Raw genomic sequence first — 25,314 nt, 5'->3', positions numbered from 1 at the left:
ATGCCAAGTAGAAATTGTACCATACAATACAATATATATATATATATATATATCTCCCCCTGGTTTTAAAGGGTTTACATATAAAATTACAGGAAAGGATTCGGGGAGTTTTTATCTTTATAAAGTTTGGGGGGGAGGGAGGCCACTTACGGAGGAGGGGCTTGTGCCCCCTCTGTTAATTTTTACAAATCACCAACCAACACAAGATTGCTGACGGTAAGACTCGAATCTTCGTGTGGCAACATAGAAAGCAGGGACCTTTATCAACTGAACCAACCTTTGTCGGCTGAAATCGGGGAGCTTTGTTCAAATAGAATCACGAAGTATTCAAAAAGATTTTTTTAGTGTTCTGATTTAGTCCATTTTCTGTTAATATTTCTGAACATAATGTGAAGGTAAAAATTTGAATGGAAAGAAAGATTTACTATAATTAAGAATAAAAACGATGATTTTATTTACAGAAAGGAAGGACAAATCCCCTCTATATCAAAGGTATGTTAAAAGCAAAAAATCATCTAAATCAAAGAAGATATAACATGTACAAGGGAGTTGGTGAAGAATCAGCTGCCGGTGCAAATGCAGAGCAGAAACAAGCAAAGGAACGCCATTCCGCCCCCCGCTCCAGGGAGCCAAAGATAGAGAACGTCAACGCGACACTGAAGCTTCCTCAACAGAAAACAAAGACTCGTTGCAGATGTAGATTCCTGGTTTCAAAGGTTCCACCATTTCTTCTTTTTCCTTAAGCTGGGCGGAGGAAGTTCTGAACAAGAAAACAAAATACAACGGAAAGATAACAAATGTTAACGCCAGTCATATCATTTAATGTGTCCTTTTATTTCCCAGTAGATGTATGTAAAAAACGCTTATTTTGATTTACCTCCTTGGGGATAAATCGAATTGTAATGCACTTCGGCCCAAAAGCTCAAGCAGATAACTGCACAAGTGAATATAAGCAAACATGACCAAATACAGTGACTAATAGAGGGAGGAGGGATGAAAGATGGAAGTTTATTAACTTCTAAAACCGTTACCTCTATTGGACTTTTGAATGTGCGGAAGGATTTCAATGTAACATGTATCTCGGAAAGAAGTTATTACAAATATCTTGACACCATACTGCAATAAAATAATGGACATATCAGTCGACAATTGAATGTTTCTCTACGAACTGATGGACACCCACATAAAAGCAAAAGATTAAGCAAAAAGGGAGTGATTCATACCGAATCTGCGGCAGCCTGCAATGTGACATGATCACCCCATTCACCATTCCTATTTCATCCAAGTCAAGAAGAATTAGTAAATAAACGAGAAAAAGATGTAAGCTTTAGGATAGAAAATTATGGATTAAGAGATTAGCACACTACTTGCTCATCTTGTTTAGATAATCAACATAACCCGTTAGAACGTAACCCTCGTACATTTCAGGGTGACTCATCAGCTGAGACATAAAAAAGATGAGTAAAAAGAGCTAAATTACAAAATATCATCTTCAAAACCTTCACAAGAATAACTTGAATTTAACTACTAAAGATCCACTTACTGAAATGCCAACCAACCTGTTGAATAATTTGGTCTCTTACAACACCATGGTATTCAGGAGAACGATATAGTTGATCTGATAAAGCACGAAACTGGGAAATAAAACAATAGTGAGACACTATCAACTTAACTCAGAAGAGGACTCTGGAATATTGCAAGTTAGATATGTGAAATTACATGTATAAAGATATGTTACATATACATTTGAGCAGTGCATTTACAATCCAGAAAGAAAAAAGCATTGAAAGAGTAGCGGGAATGGGGAAAAAGTTGTTTCAATCAAGACTGCATCAGATTATTCATTGCGAATACACCGCTTGATATACTTCAACAAAAATTGGATGCTCAGTAAATTTTCGTTTATCATTTTAAAATGAAAGAATAAAAATGATAGACCAATCATTTAAGTAAAATAATACCAACCTGACAGTTACCATCTCCCTGGACCTTACACTCCACCAAATCATACAACTGCAGCCTATTGAAGAAAAAGAAAAAAAATTAGGGCTTGTTTGGTACTCTACTTGAATCCAACTTTTTAAACTCAAAAACAATTTTCAAGTTTTAGGTCTTAAAAACTTGTTTGATAGGACTATTTTCAAAAACTGAATTCAAAACTAACTCAAAAATATAGTCTATTATCTAAAAACATAAAAAGTGAGTTTTTAGAGTTTTTAAACTTAAACCCACTCATTTCTTTTCTCTCCCTCCTCCTCTCCAATCCGTTCTCTTCATTATCTCGGTTCTTTCTCTCACTCCTCTTCCTCTCTATCTCGTCCAATCCTCTCTTTTCTTTCTCTTTCCTTCAATCATCTCTTACTTTCTTTCCTCCTCTCTCCTCTTTCTCCCTCTCCTGCGACCCCTCTTTTTAGATCTCTTCATCCAGTTTAAGTCGTAAGATTTAAAAAATTTAAATCGTAAACCAATCAAGTTTTTGAGTCTTAAAGAAAATTGTTTTAAAGAAATGTTCTTAAGAAATGTTTTGAGAAATGATAAAAAATTTCAAAAAAGATACCAAACAGGCCCTTAGACACCTGAAGTTAAACACCCAATACTATCGATCTGTTAAAAAAAAACAGAGACAGAAACATAGGTTTGACAATATATCCCGGGAGACAATTCATTACTCATAAATAAAGTATATAATACATGGAACTAACATAAAATACCTATCCAAAAGCCTCTGATGATCTGATAACTGTTCATCCTCCGAGGGTAATTTTTCATTCGTTTTAGGAACATGCTGCCAAAAGAATGATGATAATGTGAATCCCATTTTGCAATAAACATTAAACTAAAAATGTGTATTGGCATGCAATAAAGTTTCCTAACAAAAAACAAATTGACAAATGGATACTGATCTATTCCCACACCATCCCGAACATTAATACCAGGAGACCAATTTCTACCAATTTAAACAAATAAACTTTCAGTCTGTGATGAGTGGGGGGTGTAATCCCACAAGAGAGTGGCTAGGTGAAGGGAGGGAATTGCGATTTGGGGTTGTGGGCTGGGTGTTGGCAGGCTGTCTGGGTGCTGTTTGGAAAAGCGGGTGGGGCAGAATTTTGTCGGGGAATGCTCAATGCCGGAATTAACAGGGTGGCTGGTTGTTTGCTTGCCGTGGAGGTGACTGTGGCAGCATGTGACATCGCATAAAGAGAGAGAGAGAGAGGTTTCGTTTTTTTACTTCTTTAGTCTTATCTTTTATTTCTATTTAGTTTTTTTTTTTTTTTTTTTTTTTTTGTTATTTTAAATTTTTTTAACAATTTTAATTAAAAAAAGTCTGTGTAGTATCACATAATTTGCTTTATAGGCCACATATGATTCATTTCAACATGCGAAGAACCATATTGATGAGTGTACAGTATACAAGTGATGAAATTGATGAGTTTGAAACATAAAAGATCATTTGTGATTAAAATTCGTTTCATAATTACAGAACAGATATTTTAAGAGAAAATTTGGTACAACTACTAAAATATTATATGTTTTATTACGAAAAAAAAATGTGTTCAGATTCAGCCCATCCCATTTCTGAATCCTGGCTTCATCCCTGGATAGATGACCAGCAGATGATATGCATAATCTTTTGATAATTAAATGGCAGCAGCAAGACGCCATAAAAGCTAGACTTACAGGTACAGAAGCCATCTGATTCAATCTTCTCCCTACTTCACCATCAAGAGAAAATTCATCTGTTATTTCCAGTGAATGCAAAAAGTCTTCCCCATTAATCGAGTATTCTCCTTCGCAGTGATCACTTGCTACCTCGTTTCCATTTCTCCTTGGATCCTCCACCCCATGTTGATTATGTCTATAATCATCGGCGTCCATATTTCTGCCGAAATCATTTACTGCATCCTGAACATTTTCAAGCCCTACAGATTTCCAACATTTCATCTTATTAAGGAGAACAGATACACAAATGCAAATCAGAGAACTTAACGAGAATGTCAATTTGCATAATCCTATACCAGTACCACTGTGCCTATTTGATGGACCAAGCCAATCCTGCGCAATGATTGACGCTTCCAACTGCCCTTCTCCATAACCAGAAGCTCCTGACGTTTCTACAGAAGCGAGCCTTGACAACTCTTCTTGATAAGCATGAGCTATAATCTCATCATTCTCCACAATAAAAGGCTCAACATAACCTTCTCTAACATACTCTACTTGACTAAAATCCTGGTCGTATTGCGTAACAGTACTATGAGAATTATCATTCGACAATGTGCAAACATCCAAGAGATGGAGACCCCAGCGAAGCACGTCGGGATCAAGGTTATATGTCTTCATCTGCTCGTTTAACATCTATCTAGCAACACTACCTCTGCTCCTGAAGTACCTAGCCCCGTTAAATTTCAATAACCGAAAAAAACTCGAAAAGGGCATAATCATAACAATAGAAACTATATTATTTGCAATCTATTAAACTAAGTTCACAGTCATATAATCGGTTTCCTCAAAATCTATCTATAATTTCAATAAAAAAATCTAAACTCTAAACTAAAATTTCAAAGAGCAGAACATGAATCACAAAACCCTAATCCTAAAAATTCCAATAAAATTCAGAAACGCTTCAAACTTTGAATTTAAAACCTACCCAGCAAATTAAAAGAAAAAAAACCAACCTTTGAATCCAATTTACGGGGGCCGGAAGAATCTTGGGAGCCAAACGGAAGGGGTCGTGAACGCAAGCGCCACCGGCGGAGGAAGATAAGAAAGTGTTTGTTGAAACTGGAAACCGCCGTTGGATTTGGCGTGTTTTGTAGAAATCGAAAAATCCCGTTGGGGTTAAATACGGCTCGCTTTTCGCAGAGGGAACCTGAAACAGAGTGAAACAAACCGCCCCGCCCCACATGATGATTTGGCACGCGGAGCGTTGGTCACCGGGATCTGCCGGTTCCCCGGTGATTGTGCCACGTGTTGGCTTGTTAAGGCTGGTTTGGGATATAGAGAATCATAGATGGATGTGTCACAGGATAGGCCCGTGAGCCTAGTAGTTGGAGATAAGAATATAAACTCGTTTCGATGTACTTTTAAAATGATTGAAAATGTTTTTAAAAAAAATATTTTTGGATTCCAAAAGTAGTTAAAGTGTTTTATGTAAAAAACATCAGTTATGTATTTTTCCAGGATTTACTTGCATTTTTACCAAGGATTGGTTCTAAAAATATGCTCATCAATAGTGTTTTTAGTCATTTTAAAAGCACATCCAAACAAGCTCTATATTGGGACAAGTGTAGTCAAAATCTTTTAACCCTTTAACACGGAAAAGATCTTATCCAGATCCTCTTCACCAAGTCCACCAAGGCACACAATCTGGACCTTTGAAATGTGATTCAACGGCTACAAATAGGGATCTACTTTAAAAATGATAATAACTTTAGCCGTTAGATCAAATTTCAAAGACTCGAATTGTGTGCTTTGGTGGAGAGGATCCTTTCCCCTTTTAACAATCAACCTGAAAACGAAAATTTAGGGTTATCAAAGGGATAATATTTGCTTGAGGACTTCATATTCCTTATTTGGTGACATAAATTAATGGTAATACAATGCATGCTTCATTGTTTTAAATTCTGGTACCGACTCAAAGACGTTAAATTACGCGTTAACATGGATTTTTAAAAACCGATACAACATTTGTTGCAAATTCTACAATGATGACTGCAAGGCATGTTGAAGAAATGATTAGTTGCATCATTATTTTGATGATTTATTTTCTTTTGCGTGATAAGTTATTTATATTGTAACATGTGTGCAATTATTAACATTTGATGTGGTGTACCGCTTGTACTCCTTCTCCCATCAGAGTTGGTCCTTTTGACATAACATTCTTAAAGTCACCTCTTGATCCTGAAGTGATTGGAAAGTGAACTAGGATCTACAATATATGACTTTGAGTGACTCTGAATCTTGGTTCATGTGCGTATCCTAAGAGGGTGTAGTCAAACTAAGATTTTAAAGGATTTTAAAGAAGTTTAAAAGTGATAGATTTGATAGGATTAAAGAGGATTAAAGATGCCTACAAAATTCATATGGATTTTTAAAGAATTTGAATGGATTGTGGTGGAAAGATTTGAAATCCTAGAGGGTGAGGTTGGATTCTTTTTAGTATTGGTTATATATACTTTTGGCTCTCAAATCTCACAAATTCCACAACTTATTGAAATCCTCCAAAATCTTAATTTTTTTATTATGCTTAGATTTGGATGGATTTTAAAATCCTTTAAAATCTTTTAATTGACTACACCTAGATTTTAAAAGATTCTAAAGTCCTTTAATTGACTACACCTAGATTTGAATGGATTCTAAAATCCTTTAAAATGTTTTAATTGACTACACTAGGATTTTAAAGTCTTTTAAAATCTTCTCAAATCCAAGTTTGACTACACCCCCTAGTCTCATTTCAAAATCTAGCCTAAAAAAAAACTACAAGCTTTCTCTTCATTTGTTTGTAAGAGGCCACGATAGCCATTATACATGCTAGAAGGCGGTCAGATACCCATTAAGACACTTCTTGAAAACTGAAAAAATATTCAATTCCGATCCTGGATAAGATTCACCTTCTGCTAGACATACTGCATAAGCCAACAGTAGTATGAATGGAACAGGAACCCCTCAACCTGGTGAAGTTGCATATCTGCTAACGTTAAAGGTGAAACTACCCTAAATTTTCCCTTTAAAGTTCAGATTTTTCTTTTTTTTTTTAATACTCTAAATTTAGGGTATTAAACGGCATGGAAACCATGGGAACATTTACCCAAGAAATAGTCTATTCCCACTTGCTAGCAACAAGAAGAGAGGTAAGTATAGATTTGGCGGACTCATGAAATTTCTCATGAGTCTGACTGAGTACAAAATGTCTCTCAATTTAATTTGAGGAGCTCTATGTTTTCGTTGAGATGCTTTATTTGAGGATCGTAAACCTGATAACATTTGGTTGGATTATCTTGACTCGCATTCATAGGGGATGAGCGTGGGGGTTTCTTCCGTGGCCCGACCCCTTTCAATTGCTCTAAGCGGGGAGAAGGGTACCTTAGAGTTTACCAACTTACAACTCACTCAAAAGAAAATATATGCATGCACGAACAAATTGCATCATTCTATAAGCATACTATATTTGTTGGAAGCTCACCATATATATGTCATCGATTGAGACATTTTCATCGAAGCGTTATTCTCCTGGAGGCGCTTGGTTTCATTTTCATTGAAGCGTTATTCTTCCGAATAGTTCAAACTGCCATCCATATGCAACTTTACATTTCCATTCCTCAGCAAGTATACATAGAGCAGATTTTCCATCGCATGAGCAAAACAAAAAAGAGGCATCAATGTCGCATGATAAGGCCATTACATGATCAAAACTAGCAACTGTGCCAATTCCCAGTATGCTCCTCAACTTCCTTCAACAAGGATTTACAATCTTTGGTCTCCCTATTAGCCAATTAAAGCAACAGTTCTCTCCGATGAATGGATCCACAAGCCTCCTCATCAAACTCTCTCTTTTGGATTCTGCGAAATAATCTTCTTTTGAGTCCACATTGTGTAAAGGGAGTTCCGGGCTTCCCATATCTGTCGTCTCCATAATTCGGTTCACCATCTCCAAGACTTCACTCATTTTGGGGCGTGATTTAGGCGCTCGCACCAAGCACCGGCTGGCCACAGTTGCTAGTTTTTGGGCCGCCTTGAGGGAATACTTTCCTTCAAGCCTTGGATCCAAAATCAACTGGAACTTTTTTGGATCGGAAGAGAGGTGTGGCCTCACCCATTCCATGAGTTTTTGCTCGTTCTTGGGTCGGTTTCTGTCCACAGGTCGTCTGCCTGTAATGAGTTCTAAAAGGAAAATTCCATAACTCCACACATCACTTTTCGACGTGAGATGCCCAGTTTGAATGTATTCAGGAGCTGCATATCCTACTGTTCCAACAACCTATAAAAATATGATCAATTGGAAAGTTATTTTGGCAAGTTAGAAAGAAACTACAGGAAGTAATTTAATGTATAAGATCATAGTTCGCGACAACTGATTTTGGCAAGTCAGCCATCCGTTTCACTTACATGACATTCACTATAATAGAAAGTTAATTCTGAGGTTATGTAAGCATAATCTTGTGCATATATGTGAACATACCGCGGTAGAGACGTGGCTCAATCCATCTGAAGGCCCAAGTCTGGCCATACCGAAGTCTGACAACTTTGCATTCCATTGTTCATCTAACAGTATGTTTGAAGACTTGAAATCCCTAAAGATAATCTGTGCCAGAGATGAAAATTGGAAACAATGTTAAATAATCAGTGGAAGTAGAATGAACACTATAATTCTGAATGCTCAGAATTCTTTATAATGAGCTGCATAGGTGGTTCAACGCGTAAAGGGCCCAGGACAACTAGAAATTACCTGAAAATCCATCCCCTCATGGAGGTATGCTAAGCCGCGGGCAGTATCCTGGGCTATTTTCATTCTTGTGCCCCATGGAAGAGCTATCTGAAATCGGCTTGATAAGTGGTCTTGCACACTTCTGTTGGGCATATATTCGTATACCAGGAGCCGTTGAATCCCTCTTTCGTCATCCTCAGCACAGTAGCCTAACAGCTTGACAAGATTTGGATGTACAACAACCCCTAAAACATTAACCTCAGTCACCCACTCTTTATGGCCCTGTTATACGAAAGATGGAAATTAAAAATATCAAACACCTTGAAGAAATGGGCAAGGATTTTATCAGATCACACAATAAATAATGTTTTTCCGAGCTTTGAGCAACATAACCTTGCAAGTTATTATCATTTGAGCACCAATAATTTACAAGTTATTAGCATTTCATAGTTTGTTATTTGAGTATCGTACGATAGGTTTTTATCAGAACTTACTCATTCTTGTGTGAAATTGTGCAGTAGTCGTTGAAAGTTAAAAAATGCGTCGCATTCTTAACATAAATAATCCACCTTAGTTCTACCGCTATGGTACTACTATTTGGTTCCAATAACTCGTGAGAATCTTTTACTCTCGCCATCAGATTAGTGTATATCTTATGCTCATGTATATATATATATATATCAGCATAGAGGAAGAAGACTTGCCTGAAATCCCCTTTTACTCAGTTGTTTAACAGCAACATCTAATCTTTGATGTTGATCATCTGTGCGCTGGATATGACCCCTATACACCCCGCCGAAACCACCCTCTCCAAGCATGAGGGAGAGACTAAAGTTCTTTGTTGCCGCTTTTAACTCCGAGCATGTGAATTCTCTGAGATTATTACTCTGTCTCTGAGACAATGCTGCAAATGACTTCGCGGACGATGTTGTACTAAGCTCTGCAGTGGCATTCTGAGAATTGAACTCGGAACTAGATTTTCTTGGGTCGCGATCGAGTGAAAAGAACGAGGAAGCTGAACGAGTAGAGATAGACTTAGGAGACTTTGGTTCATCATCCTTCTCTCTGTTGTAGAAATTATTAAAACACTTCATTGCCGGCTGAAAGCGATGACCTTACTGCACTAGGCAAACAGAATTCTTGTCATGTCTTATACATTTTCGGATATGAAAACCAAAATCTTGAATGTTAACAACAATTCAAATGGTTTAAACCCAAAAACTCCCTCTTCACATACTCAATTAGCAAACAGTCATATCTTAAAGCTAAATTAGACCTACCACAAGGAGATTATGCACAGCTTTTCAATTTAGTTGCTCACAGAATTCTCCTTTTTCGACATAACCCGAAAAAAATCCATCTCTCAAGGAGACCAAAAAAGTATTTAAACTACCTAATCAAAACAGTCCAATTATAAAATTGATGTCAAACAGAACCTACATTTTCATCTGATATACCAGAAATTAAACTTCCTCAAACATTGATCCATTTATTTTTATTACAAGCGATATTTCTATTCCAAACTAGACTCAGGAAAAGGGGGAGGGTTCGAATACGGGATGCAGTGGGATGAAGAAGAAAGGCCTAAGCACCCTCAAACCTTGGTCTTTAAGCATATTCTTGTTCTAACCCTGGTCAAATTTGCAAAAAATCCTTTCATTGAGGCAGAAGAAAAGAAAAGTCAAACTAACCCTCAAACCTTGGTCTTTAAGCATATTCTTGTTCTAACCCTGGTCAAATTTGCAAAAAATCCTTTCATTGAGGCAGAAGAAAAGAAAAGTCAAACTAATTAAAATAAAACTCCGAGGAATGATATTCTTGAAAAATAACATCAATTTCCAAAACCCAGAATCCAATTTCCATTCACTTGAATTATCATCAACAGTTAAATTCATTGGCATGCACAAGAAAATAAAAACAAAAAAAAAAAAATCAAAAAATACAATTCACTTGGAAAAAAAGGAAAAAAAAAAAAACTTACCTCTTATATATCACTGCAGGAAAAATCTGGGAACCTATACATACAGATCGTTGTAGCTTTCTGGTGTTGTGAAAGAGAGACCAGAAATCATGCAGAAAAATTTAGGAGTATCCAGATAAACAGCGAGCTCTCCATGATCCAAGGCAAGTCAATACAAGGCGGCTGGGGGTCTAGCTCACCAACTAGGAACACCCACGTACGTACACACAAAACAAAAAAAACAAAAAGTGAGAGGAGAGAGAGAGAACGAAACACAGCAATATTGGTAGAGAGAGAGAGAGAGAGAGAGAGAGAGCAAGAGAAACCCAAATAATAATAAAATAAAATAAAATAAAGGTTGATTGTTTTGTATTTGTATTTGGAGGAGGAGGAGGAAAGTGAACAACTTCTAGTATTTTGTGTGAAAGCGAAGACCGAGCAAGAAGATTGAGAGTTGAGAGTTGGATGGATGGCTTTGATTAAAGATAAAGGATGAAACTTTAAGGTGGGGTTCTGTCAAAGAACTAGTCATGACTCATGATATACTACCAAAGCAAAAAATAAAGAAGAACCAGTCATGTTCTGCACAGTGTTATATATATATATATATACGTGTATATATGTGTGATATTTTACAACGGAGGTCGTTGCAAGTTTGGATGATTCTGTGGGGTAGCTTAGACCGTAAACAATCCAAGTTTTTTATACAGAAATTTGAAAAGAACTGTGCTTCTAGAAGAGATGCAAGTTGCATGACAGTGCCTAAATGGCATCCACGTGCAAATAAGAGCGAAGAGTGAGAACGAAAACAAAGAGTTACATCCTTGACAAGCAAGTTTGTTCTTCTTGTTTGATCGCACTGCAAAAGCATTTCGATATTGAACGTTACCAAACATTACGAACACAATATTTGAGCTCCTTCTTTTTCAATCCGCCATGAAACATTCATCACGAATTTGTGTCATCAATTTTGTCTGACAATAGATTAAGTAAGGTTGTACGGTTTCACTGTGTGGGTGGGCCCCCTCTTGACTCTTCAAGCAAAGTCTAGGGATGCGTTTCCAACGTTCTTCTGCCGCTTCTCTGCGTTTATCGTCGATTTTTGCTATTTTAATTTTCTCAATTTTTTTAAAATTTAATCTAACAGTTAAAATTATTATAATTTTTTATGGAACTCTATTTGCAATCGTTTGATCAAATTTCAAGACCGGAATTTGTAAACTTGTAGAGTTAGGTGAAAGGGATCTTGAGAAGATCATTTTTCGTATTTCAACACGATATTTCAGGTGTCATAAAATAATTAGATGAATACATAAGTGTATATTATTTTTTAATTGTATTTCGATATGTGAAGTATCGCTTAAGTACCCAATACGTGAAAGAAATCTCTCCAATATAGTACAATAGACATCCATAGTAAGATAATTCAAAACTCAACTTGAATATCAAGAACAAAACTGCATCTTATAAAAGATACACTACCTGAAAAGTATCACGAAAGAAAAACAAGTGACCATCAATGAAAACCCTTTTCAAAAAAATTATGCAAGATAATATTTCGAGTAAGCTTAATAGCATCACACATGACACAAACTAAATACAATGCACGACTTAACTTACTCTTAGCATCATATAATAACAATTAAGCCTTATCTCATTAAGTGAGACTGACTGTATGAATCATACAACGCCACTGCCCTCTGTTTGCACCCTTCAGTTTGCTTCAAGTACTTTATATCTTTTCTTAAAATCTCATTCAAGTCTTCCTAAATCTTTCTCTCTTACTTTTGACTTGAGCCTCTTTATTGTTCCACTTCTTTCTTCTTTTTTGACAAACAAAAGAAAACCATCTTTTGTCAAAAAAGAGAAAACTTGGCTATTCAAGGATTGAGAAAGAACTCCTTAAAATACTTCGTGACTTATTGTCACGCCCCGATCCTGACATACGTCCAGGATCGACACGTGACGTCACCAAATACTCGTATATCTCACATACCCCGTCTCCGGGATATGGCAAATCACAATTTGAGAATCAAATTGCAAAGAAATTTTTCGTTTACCTTATGGTTGCATCTAACCTCCTCGTTAGACTACCTACGTACCCTTAATAGGGATCAAGTCATTTGTAGTTCACTAACACAAAATCAGACGTTTATTCCACTAAGTTCAAACAGAAAGCATATTCCTCCATCATTCAATATAACTTGACAACATATAATTCCTAGACTCATCATGTTACATAACCAATCCCCATGACTAGGCCTGGCAAACGGGTCGTGTCTGTCGTGTTCGTGTCATTTTCGTGTAACATCTGTTATCTTAACGGGTCGTGTCGTGTCACACCCGTTATCTTAACGGGTCCTTAACAGGTCGGGTCCCTTTACCCAACGGGGAAAGTGACCCGACCCGTTATGACCTGTTAAGAAAAATGTTTTTTTTTTCTTAAATTTGCATATACCACACATTGCCACATAAATATTACTTCAAAATATTAAAACACATTTGTCGTTTAAGTACTACATCTACACTTGAAAATAAAAACCTAATAAACAAACATCCATACACTACTAATCTATTACAAAATATTAAATGTGCAATGATATGCAAAATGAAACAGTTTTTGTTTTAAAGGTTGTGAAGCATTTCTCAAAAGTTTAAACCTTGTCAATGGAACTCAAAGCTTGCATGTTATTCCTTTTACAAAATCCTTAATTTTCTTCGATCATCATGACATAAGATTTTATGGTATCCACTAGTGTAAATATTTTAAGTTGAATATCAAATTCATCTCTGAATGTTTGTTTTTTGCGATTTTTGGCGTATGCAATCTTGAAGCATATACAAACAAGTTTGACGGTTGGATCATTGAAATTATTTTCGTAGAATGCGTATCCCATCAAAACGATAGATTCACTAACACTTGAAGTTTATTTATACTTTCATTAAGTATAACATAAGATTTTGTGGTATCTACTAGGGTAAATATTTTAAATTGAAGATCGAATTCATTCATTGTATTCATATAGGGTCAAGGACTGTAGCTGTAAAAAATCATCAAAATCAGAGTTATAAGAACCGTTAAATCATGATTTTTCGTTGATAACCGTCGAAAAGTTTTGTCCCATTACTTTATCTTTGAATGTTTGTTTTTTGAAATTTTTGGCGTATGCGATCTCGAAGTATATACAAACATGTTTGACGGTTGGATCATTGAAACTAGTTTCATAGAATGCGTATCCCATCAAAACAATAGATTCCTTAACACTCAAGAGTTTATTCATACTTTCATTAAGTATAACATAAGATTTTGTGGTATCCACTTGTGTAAATATTTTAAATTGAAGATCGAGTTCAATCATTGTATTCGTATAGGGTCAAGGAGTGTAGCTGTAAAAAAATCATCAAAATCGGAGTTAAAATAACCGTTAAATCGTGATTTTTTATTGATAACTGTCGAAAAGTTTTGTCCATGTACTTGATCTCTGAATATTTCTTTTTTGCAATTTTTACCATATACGATCTTGAAGCATATACAAACAAGTTTGACGGCTGGATCGTTGAAATTAATTTCGTAGAATGCATATCCCATCAAAATGATAGATTCACTAACACTTAAGAGTTTATTCATACTTTCATTAAGTATAACATAAGATTTACTAGTATCCACTAGTGTAAATATTTTAAATTGAATATCGAGTTCATTCATTATATTCACATAGGGTCAAGGAGTGTGGATGTAAAAAATCATCAAAATCAGAGTTAAAATAATCGTTAAATCATGATTTTTCAATGATAACCGTCGAAAACTTTTGTCCCGTTACTTGATCTTTGAATGTTTATTTTTTGCAATTTTTGGTGTATGTGATCTTGGAGTATATACAAACATGTTTGCCGGTTGGATCGTTGAAATTAGTTTCGTAGAATGCGTATTCCATCAAAATGATAAATTCACTAACACTTAAAAGTTTATTCATACTTTTATTAAGTATAACATAAGATTTTGTGGTATCCACTAGTGTAAATGTTTTAAATTGAAGATCGAGTTCATTCATGATATTCATATAGGGTCAATGAGTGTAGCTGTAAAATATCATCAAAATCGGAGTTAAAATAACCGTTAAATCGTGATTTTTCGTTGATAACCGTCGAAAACTTTTGACCCGTTACTTGATCTCTGAATGTTTGTTTTTTGAAAATTTTGGCGTATGCGATCTCGAAGCATATACAAACATGTTTGACGGTTGGATCGTCAAAACTAGTTTCATAGAATGTGTATCATATCAAAACAATAAATTCACTAATACTTAGAGTTTATTTATACTTTCATTAAATATAACATAAGATTTTGTGGTATCCACTTGTGTAAATATTTTAAATTGAAGATCAAATTCATTTATTGTATTCATATAGGGTCAAGGAGTGTAGTTGTAAAAAATCATCAAAATCGGAGTTAAAATAACCGTTAAATCGTGAATTTTCGTTGATAACCGTCGAAAAGTTTTGTCCCGTTACTTGATCTCTGAATGTTTTTTTTTTGAAATTTTTGACGTATGCGATCTTGATGCATATACAAACATGTTTGACGGTTGGATCATTGAAACTAGTTTCATAGAATGCGTATCCTATCAAAACAATAGATTGACTAACACTTAGAGTTTATTTATACTTTCATTAAGTATAACATAAGATTTTGTGGTATCCACTAGTGTAAATATTTTAAATTGAAGATCGAGTTTATTCATGATATTCATATAGGGTCAAGAAGTGTAGCTGTAAAAAATCATCAAAATCGGAGTTAAAATAACCGTTAAATCGTGATTTTTCGTTTATAACCATGGAAAAGTTTTGTGTTGTTACTTGATCTCTGAATGTTTGTTTTTTGCGATTTTTTGCTGATGTGATTTCGAAGCATATACAAACAAGTTTAACGGTTAGGATCGTTGAAATTAGTTTCGGAGAATTTGTATCCCATCAAAACGATAGATTGACTAACACTTAGAGTTTATTTATACTTTCATTAAGTATAATATAAGATTTTGTGGTATCCACTTGTGTAAATATTTTAAATTGAAGATTGAATTCATTCATTGTATTCATATAGGGTCAATGAGTGTAGTTGTAAAAAATCATCAAAATTGAAGTTAAAATAACCGTTAAATCGTGATTTTTGATTTATAACCGTCGAAAAGCTTTGTCCCGTTACTTGATCTCTGAATGTTTGTTTTTTGTAATTTTTTGCTGATATGATCTCGAAGCATATACAAACAAGTTTGACGGTTGGGATTGTTGAAATTAGTTTCAGATAATTTGTATCCCATCAAAACGATAGATTGACTAACACTTAGAGTTTATTTATATTCATTAAGTATAATATAAGATTTTGTGGTATCCACTTGTGTAAATATTTTAAATTGAAGATCGAATTCATTCATTGTATTCATATAGGGTCAAGGAGTGTAGTTGTAAAAAATCATCAAAATCGGAGTTAAAATAACCGTTAAATCGTGATTTTTCATTTATAACCGTCAAAAAGCTTTGTTCCGTTATTTGATCCCTGAATGTTTGTTTTTTGCTGATGTGATCTCGAAGCATATACAAACAAGTTTGATGGTTGGGATCGTTGAAATTAGTTTCAGATAATTTGTATCCCATCAAAACGATAGATTGACTAACACTTAGAGTTTATTTATACTTTCATTAAGTATAACATAAGATTTTGTGGTATTCACTTGTGTATATATTTTAAATTGAAGATCGAATTCATTCATTGTATTCATATAGAGTCAAAGAGTGTAGCTGTAAAAAATCATCAAAATCGGAGTTAAAATAACCGTTAAATCGTGATTTTTTGTTTATAACTGTCGAAAAGTTTTGTCCCGTTACCTGATTTTTGAATGTTTGTTTTTTGTGATTTTTTGCTAATGTGATCTCAAATCATATACAAACAAGTTTGACGATTGAGATCGTTGAAATTAGTTTCGGAGAATTCGTATCCCATCAAGTTCAATGGTGTGTGTCTATATATATATATATATATATATATATATATATATATTTATTTATTAAGTAGATTTAAATCTATTTATTTTGTACGTATAATTGATTGGTACACGGAGTAATACATCACGTGAGTCATTATAAAAATAGTGAGATATGTTATATGTGTGATAAAAAGTTAATAACTTAAAAAAAAAAAAAAAAAAAATATTCTCACCACTTCTATTAATTTTCATTTTTCCCTCTCTTTTTTGTTTTCTTTTCAACTTTTCTTATAATTTTCACTTTTCCCTCCGGCAGCCTATGGTGCCTACCCATCTTTTCCTAATTCCCTCTCTTTTTTGTTTCCTTTTCTACTTTTCTTATCATTTTCATTTTCCCTCCCTTTTTCTTCAAAAAGGGCGGCACTGCAGGGAATGGAATGGAATTATCAATTATGGAATCAAATCAATGGATGCATATTAATTAATAATTATTATATTTTTTATAAAATTTAATTCAAAATTTAATATATATATATATATATATATAATTATTATAGTTAATTTAATATATATATATATATATATATATTTATTTATTTATTATAGTTTTTAGGGGTATAAAATTGTTAAATTAATATATATAATTATTACAGTATTTTTTTTAGGGTTATAAAATTATAAAAATAATATTCTGCTTATCGTGTATCATGTTACCCACGTGTATACCCGAATCAACCCGTTATCTTAACAGGTGCTTATCGGGTTACCCGATAACGACCCGATTCGTTATCGTGTCGACCCGAACACCTGTTAATTTTGTGTCGTGTCGTGTCGGATTATCGGGTCATGTCAGGAATTGCCAGGCCTACCCATGACAACATGATTTCTCTCCCATCCAACATATAAATCCCTTTCACCATCATAGATCCCTTTCACCTAATTCTTAGTTTTCTTAGTTTTCCACCTTTTCTATCTTCTTGCAGTCCCTTTTCAAACCCAAATTTCCATCCTTTCCCGTCTTTTCCTTCAACCTCTCATCCTCATACGCCATCCCCACCCCAACCTCTGCTCGGACCCACAAACCACAAACCAAAGATGGATGCCAAATCCATCTCCATCCTCCACTGCCCCTCCCCTAATCGGCATGTCGACTTTCTTCGAGACCACAAAGTCTGCCACTTCAACAAAAGTACGGGTATTTCACATACCGTCTTAACCTCACTCCCTTTTCACATGTTACTCTGTTTGTATATATGTGCAGGGCTTGGCTAAGGTGTTTTAGATCCAGTGTCTATTTATCTCTTGGTTCGGCTTTTCTGATGACGCATTTTAGTTGTGGTGTACTCTTGGTTGCATGTTTATAAATATTTTATTGCGATGTCTTGGTTGAGTTGACCACTTGGTTATTTCTCCAATATGGCTATTGGCAAGACGTTTATGGCGGTGACGACATATATTTTCTGCGTTTGGTTAATAGGAAATAGGGTTTTCTTTATTTTTGTCTTTTGCTTACTGGGTTGCGCCTTTATGCATTTTCATTTTCCCCATGTGTTGCCTTCCTCTATGTTGGCCCCGTTGTAACCTTTGTTTCTGCTTAATGAATGTTTACTTTTCGAACCAAAAGCAATGTCTAGGGATTATTAGCAGAGACTTATTGTCCTGAACAATTGAGGCAGGTAGAGGATCCTTCTAAAAATTGAAATAAAAAATAACATATTTTTCTGTAAACTAACCTACAAATTATTCCTTTTTACTTAGTACTACAGTCTAGCGGTATTCCACTTGTAAGTAAGATGTTTTAGGTTCGATTTTCGCCAAAAGAAAATTTGAATCACATTACTGCATCCACTGTGAGGCTTAGCCCACCCTCTTCCCCTGAGGGTAGATAATCCACTGTGCGCATAAATTTAATTTGATTCTCAGTTGATCCCAAACAAAACTGACTTATCTCTAAATTAATTTGCCTTCCATACCTTACAAAATAAAATAGGCGGGGCTCAACTAAACGGGCCTTAGAAAAATATGTCACATTTTTTTCCCCACAACTATATATATATTTTATTTGAATAATATTCAATATTATCTACATTAATGGGTGAGGCTAACCTCTTAATTGGGTAGTTATAATAATTTGTTCGAATTCATTTTTGATGAAAATCAAACTTAAAATATATCATTTAAAAGTGAAAAAGATACTAAGTGACATATACAATCATATATTTAAATTGAGGGATGAAAAGAATAAATTGGTATACAATTTGAGGTCTATAAGAATCAAACATAACAATTTTCATTTACAAATAAAGATGAATACGACTAGACTGCACTTCACAATGATTGATTGCCATGTTGGATATATTCTTCAGCAAAACGCATGCCGAGTTCACATTTCTTCCCAATTAATATAAAATTAGAGGAGTTAAGCACGCAATTTTCAATTAACGTGCCAGAAAAGAAAAAAAAAAAAATTCGTTAGTAATTAATCAATGCAAGATCAAATCTCATGACAAATGGCACTAATTTTTTAAAAAAACCTCAAAACTCTCTGTCCTGCCACTATTTTTCGACACAGACAATACAACAAGACATGTCCGAAATCCGGCACGAAACCAAATGTATTCAGTTCGGACGTGCTTGCTGTTTACTTCAACTCAGAGGCCCCACTGCTTCTTCTTCCTTCTCTCCCACGTTCTCTGCTCCCCAAGCTCTCGTCCACTTGGCCTCTCCACCCCAGAACACCACATGCTCTGTGTTCCTCCTCCAATCTCCACACCCAGCATTCAATCTCCAAACCCAGCATTCAATCCTCCCCAGATATTTAAACCCAGCTCCGTCTTTTTCCTGATAAATGAATGAGTTAATTTCCAAAACCCAGAACCCAAATTTTGTTTTCCACTATTTTGGACTAATTTCGCAAACCCATTTGTAATTTGGTGTTGGAACTCCAAAAATGGTCTCCAAAGGCGCCAACTTTGGCACATTTGTTTCAGTTGGGGTTTTGGTTCTGTGCTGGGTGCACTTTGTGGAGTGCCAGGATGTGGGGGACTATGACCAAATTGACAACCCAGCAGTTCTTCCTCTCATCACTCATATTGTGTACGGCCGCATCTCCAATGTCACTGCAGTTCTCAGCCGAGAAATCAGCAATCGTTCCAGCTTCTGTATCAAGGACCCGTAAGCTGTTTTTTTTCAACTTTGCTATTTCCTGTTTAGTTGCTGAGAAAATTAAAATGTATGAAAGGAAAAATGGGAAGTGGGTTATTAGAATTGTGTAATGGGGTGTGAAAAGTCAACTCAAGTTGACTAATGGAAGCATTGATTTGCTCAGTTATACTGTTTTTTTTATAATTTGTTTTTAGATATATTGTTGGAGTTGGAGTTTATTTTTGTGTTCGTTTGATGATCAATGATGTTCTTGGATTCATATAGCGGACTCCACTTAATGGGATAAGGCTGTTGTTGTTGTTGTTTGATGATCAATTTGTTTATCAGGGAAGCCGATTGGAATGAGGCCTTTAATTTTTCCTCCAATGTGGATTTCTTAACTTCCTGCATTCAAAAGACTAAAGGTATATAAGTACTTCTGTAATTAGAAAGAACAACAATTTTTACTCAGTTTGGTTGGTTCTTAAGTAACAACAGGAATCGAAAAATTGAAAAAATTACGCATAGGTTACATTTCTTGGCAATCGAATGTAGTATTTGCTTTACTTCGTTTTGATAAATTTGTAATGTTCAACAGGAGATGTTACACGACGTTTGTGTACAGCAGCTGAAATGAAGTTCTACTTCAACAGTTTCTTCGAAAAGTCGGAGAGTGCAAATTACTTAAGACCGAACAAGAACTGTAATTTGACCGCATGGATTTCTGGGTGTGAGCCAGGATGGGCTTGCAGTGTTGGCCCAAATAAGCAGGTTGACCTTGAAAATTCACAGGACATCCCTGCCAGGACTCAGAGCTGCCAACCTTGTTGTGAAGGTTTCTTTTGCCCCCATGGTCTTACATGCATGATACGTAAGACCTTTTAACCTAATATATCCGAGTAATCAATTTGTACTTTGTTTCTGTGCAACGTATTTTCCCTAATTAAGGGATGCTTCTGATTATTTCTTTGTTTTCTTCCAATTGCTATCGCGTTCTTGAAGCTTGCCCATCAGGTTCTTATTGTCCCCAAGCAACGCTGGACAAATCAACCGGTCTGTGTAAACCGTAAGTTCAGATTCTTGCTTTAATGATCTCTTGACTTACGTTGTTCAATAGCTTATTATGTGTGAAAGTTATATAATGATATGTTTTTGCAGATACAATTACCAATTACCTCCGGGGCAACCAAATCATACTTGTGGAGGAGCAAATTTATGGGCTGATGTTGGTAGTAGTAGTGAAATATTTTGTTCAGCTGGATCATATTGCCCAACCACCGTGAAAAGCATTCCTTGTAGTAGCGGGTATTGAGTTTCATTCCTAAGTCATTTATCGAACTGGTTCAACGTTTAGCTGATTGTGCTCTCGTTATTTCTTGTCTTTCCGATTAAATATTTTTTTCATGCATTGCAGACATTACTGCAGAATGGGTTCTACATCTGAGAAAGGTGAGTATAATTTCATTTTACTTCTCGAACAAAATTTTGATATGTTCCTGATCGCAGTGCTTTTTTTATGTGATGGTGCCCCATTTCCTTCTAACTCGATATTTGCTCTTTAGTTTATCCAGTAATATCTGCAAGCATAAAGAAGCTGACGTTTTGTTATTTTATTTTATGTTCAGGCTGCTTTGCTTTGACTTCCTGCAATCCAAACACCGCAAATCAAAATGTGCATGCATATGGAATACTGCTAATTGTAAGTTGGCCATTTTAGTTCCTAAACCAAAACTTGACTTTTCATTTTCATAGCTGCATATGTGAGGCGCACACTGTTCATTTTAATCAAAGTGCGTATCTGATATACTTTCTGATAATGTTTTGGCACAACTGAAATCAAGCAATAAAAAATGAATTGAAATTTATGCTGTTTAATTGCTTATGCAGGCAGCTCTGAGTACTCTGCTTCTTATTATATACAATTGTTCAGATCAAGTTCTCACCACTAGGGAGAGGAGACTGGCTAAATCCCGAGAAGCAGCAGCCAGAAGTGCAAGGGAAACGGCAAAAGCACGCCAAAGATGGAAATTGGCAAAAGATACTGCTAAGAAGCATGCAAGTGGATTGCAGGCTCACTTATCACGTACATTTTCTCGAAAAAAGTATAGCTCAGAACTTGAGAAACTTGAGATTTCGACTCAATCTAGACCTGACACAGATGATGACCTTCCGATACCACCACATCCATGTAGATCTAGTGTTTCTCGGTCCTCACCTGTGCCATCAGAAGGAAAGGAAAAGGAACCTACTGAGCTCATGCAGATTATGCGTAAAATTGAAGAAGACCCTGAGGGTTATGAAGGTTTCAGTATTGGATCTGAGGATACGAATGTGGGAAATGTGCCAAAAGGAAAGAAGATCAATACTCATAGCCAAATTTTCAAGTATGCTTATGGTCAACTTGAGAAAGAGAAGGCTCAGCTGCAAGAGTACAAGGACCTAACCTTCTCGGGGGTGGTTAAAATGGCTACTAATAACAAAATAAGGAAACGGCTTCTCATCGAGATTTCTTTCAAAGACCTAACGCTTACTTTGAAAGCAAAAAACAAGCATCTACTGAGGTGTGTAACTGGTAAAATTAGGCCTGGCCGCATCACTGCTGTTATGGGTCCATCAGGGGCTGGAAAAACAACGTTTCTTTCTGCCCTAGCTGGAAAAGCAATTGGATGCAGGAGGACTGGTTTAATTCTCATAAACGGAAAGAATACATCAATCCATTCGTATAAGAAAATTGTAGGGTTTGTACCACAAGATGATATTGTGCATGGAAACTTGACTGTGGAAGAGAATCTATGGTTCAGTGCAAAATGCAGGTATATGCCACATTCACTCTTTACCGATTCCACTCTAACAGCAAATATGCTAGTCACATGTTCACCATCTTTGCTACAATTTTTGAAATTTGGTGTCATAGTTTTATTGTCAACCTGCTACCCAAAAGTTTGTTTGTATTATAATTCTATATATCAATCTTACTGTATAGACCGCTGTTACATTTTGATGATGTACTTATGTTTTTGTGAAGATTATCTGTGGACTTACCGAAACCGGATAAAGTGTTAGTGGTTGAACGAGTTATTGAGTCCTTGGGGCTTCAGACAGTACGTGGTTCCTTGGTTGGAACAGTAGAGAAGCGAGGAATTTCTGGAGGCCAGAGGAAACGTGTAAATGTCGGCTTGGAAATGGTTATGGAACCTTCACTTTTGATTTTGGATGAACCTACATCCGGTCTAGACAGCGCCTCTTCCCAGCTACTTCTTAGAGCACTTAGACGGGAAGCTCTTGAAGGGGTAAACATCTGCACGGTGGTTCACCAGCCTAGGTAATCTCTCAAAACAAGGTTTTTTGCTCTTTATACTTTGAAAGTCCACTATTTCTCTCTCTTCCCTGTCGATGTGCATAAAACTCTCTCATACTTTGATTAATGCAAAACTTTTTTGCATCAGCTACACCTTGTTCAAGATGTTTGATGATTTGGTACTCCTGGCAAAAGGTGGTCTTACTGTGTATCATGGACCAACAAAGAAAGTAGAGGAATACTTTGCAGGCCTTGGGATCAATGTCCCAGACCGAGTCAACCCTCCAGACCACTTCATTGACATTTTAGAGGGTATAGTTGCTACGGAAATAAGCTCGGGAGTGAGTCATGATGAGCTTCCCGTCAGATGGATGCTTCATAATGGGTACTCAGTACCTCCTGAGATGAGGCAGAGTGCCACCGGACTTGCAATATCATCAATGGATGAAAATTCAAATCACGAAACAAATTCTTCTGGTGATGATATGATGGAAAAGTCTTTTGCCGGAGAGGTATGGCAAGATGTGAAAAGTACTGTGGATCTGCATCGTGATAGGGTACGGCTCAATTTCTTGAAATCCAAGGATTTATCGAACCGCAGAATCCCGGGTTTATTTCTACAGTACAGATACTTCCTGGGCAGGTAAGGAATCAAGATTGTGCAAATATTACAATTTTTATTCCAGAGAATTGCTGAAATCTTCAAAATTGAAAACATGGTGTTCTCTGCATTCTTATTGTAATGCCTATAGTTGATCCTCCTTATTTGACGTCATGTCAGAGTTGGTAAGCAGAGACTTCGGGAAGCTCGTATGCAAGCAGTAGATTATTTGATTTTATTACTTGCTGGAGCCTGCTTAGGATCCCTTGCGAACATCAGCGATCAGACCTTTGGTGCAGGCGGTTACACCTATACTATTATTGCAGTTTGTGAGTACAACCAATTATAAGTTTCTTTTTTCTAGACAAATGCACAAACCTTTTTTGTTCCTAACCTTGAGTCTTGATTTGATTTCAGCTCTACTATGTAAAATCGCAGCTCTGAGGTCGTTTTCTCTAGACAGATTACACTATTGGAGAGAGAGCGCTTCGGGGATGAGCAGCTTGGCTTATTTTCTGGCTAAGGATACTATTGACCATTTTAATACAGTGATCAAACCTGTAGTGTATTTGTCCATGTTCTACTTCTTTACCAACCCAAGATCTAGCTTTGCAGATAACTACATTGTTCTGGTCTGCCTCGTGTATTGTGTAACTGGTATAGCCTACGCGTTAGCAATATTTTTCGAACAAGGTGCAGCCCAACTAGTAAGTAACTCATTCCAACTGATATTGTTTCCAGCCGAACTAGTTTCACATTCTTTTTTGGTACTCCATTGATATTTTACTAACAAACTGATATTGTTTGCAGTCGTCGGTCCTTCTTCCAGTTGTTTTGACTCTTATAGCAACACGGCCACAAGATAGTGAACTTATGAAGAATTTAGCTAAGTTGTGCTACCCGAGGTGGGCTTTGGAAGCATTTGTGACTGCAAATGCTGAAAGGTACTTTGCAAAAAGGGCGACCCCAATCCAACAAAGCTCCCCACTTTGCAAGCATCCAAAATGTTTACGTGCACACATTTTTATATGTTTTCTGAGCCTTGTTTGTGCACTAGTATACAAATATAGATACTTGAATTTCTAGTCGATTGTTTAAAATTGTCTCTTTGATCTGTATGTTTTTGTTTCCTTTTTGCTACAGGTATGCTGGAGTATGGCTGATAACTCGCTGCGGTTCACTTCTAAAGGCCGGCTATAATCTTCATAACTGGAATCTTTGTATAATCATCCTAACATCCATAGGTATAATTAGTCGGGCGATAGCATTCTTTTGTATGGTGACTTTTCAGAAGAAATGAGTGAGATGAGAGATCAACAATCACAGGCTGATAGGTAGAACATTGCCAAAGCAAATAGGTAAAAGGCATGTTAGGAGGTGTTGAGCATTACGCCTCGACGCATTGGGTGGGTTTAACTTTTGATCTAAAAGGCTTTGTTATTGTAAGATGTATACATCTCCCATGATATTGTACTGGAAATTGAAGCTCAAGCTGTATATTCGAAATCTGATTGTGCAACCTTTCTCTTCCCTTAATGAAATAGGAACAACAAACCTAGAGGAGTAGGAAACCCGTGAATCGAAACGCCTGCGTTAGGGGCTAATAGGAGACTAAAATGCAGAGAAAACTTTTTTTGGGGTCGGCAGCAACCCTCTGCATTGCAATCTTCTGAGCTCGTCTCAGTTTTCCGAGCTTTTGTTTCAGTTGTTCTGAGCGAGTGTCCCGGATTTGGGTGCTGTGCCCAGTTTGTGGTTTTTTCTTGTTTATGTTCTTCCTCCACTTATTTCGGTCATCCTTGCCACACCCACTCCATCTTCTTCTTCTTTGACCCCCACCACATATTTTCCTTCTTTCTCTTCTTTCACCCCCTAAATCCCTTGCCATAGTTTTTTTCCAATTTTTGCTTC

The 25,314-nt window shown here is 36.1% G+C and overlaps 3 protein-coding genes across 6 annotated transcripts; 1 reads left to right on the top strand and 2 right to left on the bottom strand.

Moving 5' to 3' along the window:
• Window positions 1-402: 402 nt before the first annotated feature.
• LOC137720732 (OVARIAN TUMOR DOMAIN-containing deubiquitinating enzyme 9-like) lies at window positions 403-4,864 on the bottom strand. Of its 3 annotated transcripts, none has more exons than XM_068459846.1 (11): window positions 4,674-4,864; window positions 4,017-4,387; window positions 3,679-3,920; window positions 2,712-2,785; window positions 1,966-2,020; window positions 1,560-1,634; window positions 1,368-1,441; window positions 1,224-1,272; window positions 1,032-1,116; window positions 878-934; window positions 403-760 (listed from the first exon to the last, which is right to left on the bottom strand). In XM_068459846.1, exons 2-11 carry the CDS (start codon window positions 4,351-4,353, stop codon window positions 711-713), a joined length of 1,098 nt encoding a protein of 365 aa, XP_068315947.1. In that variant the 5' UTR covers window positions 4,354-4,387; window positions 4,674-4,864; the 3' UTR covers window positions 403-710. The 3 variants fall into 3 exon arrangements, with proteins under 3 accessions (XP_068315947.1, XP_068315946.1, XP_068315948.1); XM_068459845.1 differs by having other exon boundaries at window positions 4,017-4,378; XM_068459847.1 differs by having other exon boundaries at window positions 4,023-4,378.
• A 2,409-nt stretch (window positions 4,865-7,273) lies between these two features.
• On the bottom strand, window positions 7,274-10,720 carry LOC137720659 (serine/threonine-protein kinase PCRK1-like). Of its 2 annotated transcripts, none has more exons than XM_068459747.1 (5): window positions 10,404-10,720; window positions 9,127-9,540; window positions 8,444-8,704; window positions 8,177-8,299; window positions 7,274-7,975 (listed from the first exon to the last, which is right to left on the bottom strand). In XM_068459747.1, the coding sequence occupies exons 2-5, from the start codon at window positions 9,514-9,516 to the stop codon at window positions 7,451-7,453; spliced, it is 1,299 nt and encodes a 432-aa protein (XP_068315848.1). In that variant the 5' UTR covers window positions 9,517-9,540; window positions 10,404-10,720; the 3' UTR covers window positions 7,274-7,450. The 2 variants fall into 2 exon arrangements, with proteins under 2 accessions (XP_068315848.1, XP_068315849.1); XM_068459748.1 differs by lacking the exon at window positions 10,404-10,720 and adding an exon at window positions 9,703-10,336.
• Window positions 10,721-19,016: 8,296 nt separating this feature from the next.
• Window positions 19,017-25,091, top strand: LOC137720805 (ABC transporter G family member 24-like). The gene is made up of 14 exons (XM_068459913.1): window positions 19,017-19,537; window positions 19,856-19,932; window positions 20,106-20,378; window positions 20,510-20,573; window positions 20,666-20,812; window positions 20,922-20,956; window positions 21,133-21,206; window positions 21,395-22,320; window positions 22,533-22,829; window positions 22,954-23,448; window positions 23,587-23,735; window positions 23,824-24,113; window positions 24,217-24,350; window positions 24,550-25,091. Exons 1-14 carry the CDS (start codon window positions 19,314-19,316, stop codon window positions 24,704-24,706), a joined length of 3,342 nt encoding a protein of 1,113 aa, XP_068316014.1. The 5' UTR covers window positions 19,017-19,313; the 3' UTR covers window positions 24,707-25,091.
• The last annotated feature ends 223 nt before the right edge of the window (window positions 25,092-25,314 follow it).

The sequence above is a fragment of the Pyrus communis genome, chromosome 16 (assembly GCF_963583255.1).
Source record: "Pyrus communis chromosome 16, drPyrComm1.1, whole genome shotgun sequence".
Taxonomy (NCBI): domain Eukaryota; kingdom Viridiplantae; phylum Streptophyta; class Magnoliopsida; order Rosales; family Rosaceae; genus Pyrus; species Pyrus communis.
This window is presented reverse-complemented; position numbering and strand designations above follow the sequence as displayed.